General features: G+C 43.6%; 1 protein-coding gene across 1 annotated transcript; it reads right to left on the bottom strand.

Annotated features, from left to right (window-relative positions):
- Window positions 1-794: 794 nt before the first annotated feature.
- Window positions 795-3,872, bottom strand: LOC105810955 (G-protein coupled receptor-associated sorting protein 2-like). The gene has a single exon (XM_012645026.1). The coding sequence runs from the start codon at window positions 3,850-3,852 to the stop codon at window positions 1,324-1,326; it is 2,529 nt and encodes an 842-aa protein (XP_012500480.1). The 5' UTR covers window positions 3,853-3,872; the 3' UTR covers window positions 795-1,323.
- Between the last annotated feature and the right edge of the window lie 24 nt (window positions 3,873-3,896).

Raw genomic sequence — 3,896 nt, 5'->3', positions numbered from 1 at the left:
GGATTAATATAAATTTAGCAAACTTGGTAATTTCATATTTCTTGAAACATTTCATATAAAATGCTAGTCTTTCCAAAATCTCACTCATTTACAACTTTTCTAAATGATTTCTTCTCTAAAAATTTATAACACTGTTTTTTCATTTTTATAACTGTATCCTTTCCAGCATGCCAGTCTATAACTGAAGGTACTGTAAGCATATTAATTTTTGTATCTTTTATATTTTCCCAATGCCTGTTCTTGATAATTTTTTAACATGGTATATTTCATTCCAGATTGTGGAATATAGGATGTTGCTTAGAAAGCCATATTGAAATTGCATCTCTTTACACACATTTTAACGTGATCTAATTTTCTATAGATGATATCACATTCTTCTCTATTTCACCGAATATAATCAATATAATTTAATGTCTATAAACCGATCATTTCAATGGCTACATGGTATTTCCTTAACACTTTCCTTGGTCTAGGAACTTAAAGGAGATCCTACTCCTGGCTCCATTTAATTGGTGTGCTATTCTACTCTTTCTTTCAGCCTTTAAGTGGCATTGAAGCAACACCTGTACTTTGAATTGTAAAATGTACATATTTGGCATACTCGGTTCCCCAAACTGGCCTCATCCCAACTTGCCAACTGCCTTTCTCACCAAACTCCTCTTACCTATTTAAGGCAGACTGGGTAAATCCATGCTGCTGGAACAGATTTTCCAATTACACACTTTTGTTTATACTACCACTGCCCAGTTTCGAGAATGACCTAATGACTTCCTTATCCTACCCTTCAGTGACCAATTTAAGTGAGTCCCTCTTCTCTGCAACATTCCTCAAGTACCACAGCTCACAGTAATCTCTCCCTTCATAAACTCAAAGAGTAGTATTTTATAATGAGCGTATGTTTGTCATATTATTAATTACCTTTGTAAGGATGCATAATGTATTTGCTTCTAGTTTTTAAAATGAAGAAGGGTCATTAATGCCAATTTTAACATAGAACTTTATTGAAAACACAGACTCGAATAGAGAACCATATATTTAAACAATGAATAGCAGGATAGCTTACTCAGGTGACTCAGCTCATTGGAAGCTTAATACTGAAAAATATCACAATCTGGACAAGAAGACAAATATCAACAACTGCGTTTACAGCTCTAATATTCATTTGGCATTCACAAAATGATCCAGCGCAGAACAAGAGTTTGACAAATTTAACATCAGCATTAAAAATATAAGTTACAACACAAAACCAGACTGTGAACACCAAAGCACTACTCAGGTCTCTTTGGGAACATAAGGCTGATCAGCGGCAGGTGTGTAATCATATTAGCTTTGTTGTCCCGCCTCGGGATCATTTTGATTGTCTATTTGGGCTTGTAGTTGCTTAGCTAACTCCTCAAATTCACGGAATGCGGAAATAAGCGGCTCAAGATTGAAATCATCATCAATTAAGGACATCCTTCCACTTTTTATAATGTTACTGATATTCTGAAACATCTTAATAACAATTTGGATATTATCATTTGTCTCTTCTATGTTAAAGAGACCCACAAATATTGAAAGAGCTTTGGCACTGAATAGTTTTTTTGCCACAGCAGGATTGTCAGACAAATTCAGTAGCATTTTCAGAACATGAAACTTTGTTCTCGCATTGGCTGTGGTTAACAAGGAGAGAAACCCAGACATATAATTGGCAATCAGTACGTGATAGTCAGTAGTCACAGTAAGGTGTCTAAGCATCCTTATTCCAGTCAGCTGCTCAAGGGAATTCACACCATGAGCAAGGGTTTCCTCACACACCTGACATATGAATGTCTCAATCATGTTTAGATTTGGATAAGGTGGAGCCATGTGAATCATATTTTCCAGAAAACTTGTCCTAACTCGGGAGGATGGATAATTGAGCAACGTTTCAATAAGTGAGACAACACCCGAATCACGAATGAAATCTCGGGTAAATTGAGAAGCACTTCTCATACCCATTGCAATTTTAGATATTTCATGAACAAAAGGATCCCGAATTTTTTCCCGTAATAAAAGGAGTTCTTCGAACTCTTCAGAACCAATTTTAAGCTCACACTGTATGCAGCTGCAGGACCAATTCTCAGGCTCTGCACTCGCCTTGGCCCTAAGATGCTCTCGAATTTCCTGGACTGACCGGTAGGAAGAATCATACTGAAATGGGAACTCAGCATCAGGCTGATCAGGCTGAGGTACAGATTCCTGCTCTTCCCCTTCTGGGCTAAGTTCTGTGTCCTTGGGATTTGCCTCAAACATTTTGTAAGCCTCTTCAGGAATTCTAAAGGGGGTGGTGGAAGGGAAGCCAATCCCATGACAAGGACCAGGTTTGAATTCAACAGTGACCTCTTCCCAGGTTTGGGGCCTGGAGGATACATTAAGCTCCACCCCAGCTGAATCTCTGAACCTGTTACTAGCCCTGTACACAGGACTGGGATTTAGGTCAAAGCAGGCCTCATCTCTGTCCCAGAACCAGGACCCAAATATGGCCTCTTCTTCAGACTCTGGCCTGGCCTCTTCTCTGGCCACAGCCCCCAAACTGGACTTTTCCTCGGCCCAGAACAAAGATCCGCCTATGGCCCCCTCCTCAGCCCCTGGCTCAGATTCACAGATTGCTGAAGCCCCAGCTTCCAAATTGGCCTCTTTTTCTGCCCAGAACCAGGATCCAATAATGACGTCCTCCTCAAACTTGGGCTCTTGTTTGACCCTATCACCATTATGAACATCCTTCTGGGCCCTGGATTTCAGGATGGTATTAGGCTCTTCCTTGTCTCTGTGCCTGAATCTACTATTGGCTTCTTCTCCAGGCAAAAACCAGGATTCCTTATAGAACTCATCTTCAGACTCAGATTCAAAGCAGTCTTCTCTCTTTGTCCTGAGCTTGGACCTGACATTTGCCTCTTCTCTGACTGTGGGCCTGAACAAGTTATTGGTATTTTCTCCAGGCCAGAGGCAGAATGGGTTGCCAGCCTCATCCTCAGACCCAGACCAGGAATCAATATAGGGTTCTTGCTTGGATCTGGGCCTGGACCTGGGGTTAGTCTGGTGCTTAGCCCTGTGCCTGGACCTGGTATTGGCTTCTTCCCTGGGCCATGACCTGATACTGGTCTCTTCTCCAGACCAGAAAGAAGACACCGTAGAGGTCTCATCTGCTGACCAAAATCCAGACTCATTAGAGGCCTCCTCTCTGGCCCTGGGCCTGGGATAGCACCAAGACCCCATGGTAGGTTCGTCCCCTGGTCCAAACCAGGGTTGGATTCCTTTCTGAGCCTGGGAGCCAGGAAAGGTTTCAGCATCCATATTCGCTAGTTCTCTATCGATAGATAGTCCCTTAGATTTAGTAACTGACCCAGACTCGGTACTGACCAGTGGCCAGGAAACGGCATTAGTCTGGGACACTCCCTCTGCCTGTGACATTGCCTCAGCCGCAAACTCAGTCTGGGCCCATGCCTGGGCTTCATCCTGGGGCCTTGCCCCAGGAATTACCTTGGCCTCAGTCTTAGGACGTGCTCCACCTACTGCCTTGGCCTCATTTTTGGGCCTTGCCCCAGCCATTGTCTGGGCCTCATTTTTGGGCCTTGCCCCAGGCATTGCCTGGGCCTCATTTTTAGGTCTTGCCCCAGCCACTGCCTGGGCCTCAGTTTTAGGCCTTGCCCCAGGCACAGGCTTGTTCTCAGTTTTGGACTTTGCCCCGGAAGTTACCTGGGTCTGAGTCCTAACCTTGGGCCTGACGACGAGAGGGACTTCATTTTCTCTCTCAGCCCCAGCCACAGCCTCTTCCCCAGTCTTCTTTTCAGGCTTGGCCTGGGCACTAGGCTCAATCTCTGCACCAGTCATGGTACAAGTTACAGAGAACACCCAGTTATATAGCCCTCCCTCAA

This window comes from Propithecus coquereli, unplaced genomic scaffold (genome assembly GCF_000956105.1).
Source record: "Propithecus coquereli isolate 6110/MARCELLA unplaced genomic scaffold, Pcoq_1.0 Scaffold22364, whole genome shotgun sequence".
Classification (NCBI taxonomy): Eukaryota; Metazoa; Chordata; class Mammalia; order Primates; family Indriidae; genus Propithecus; species Propithecus coquereli.
The sequence above is the reverse complement of the archived record's forward strand: the minus strand, read 5'-3'. Positions and strand labels throughout refer to the sequence as shown.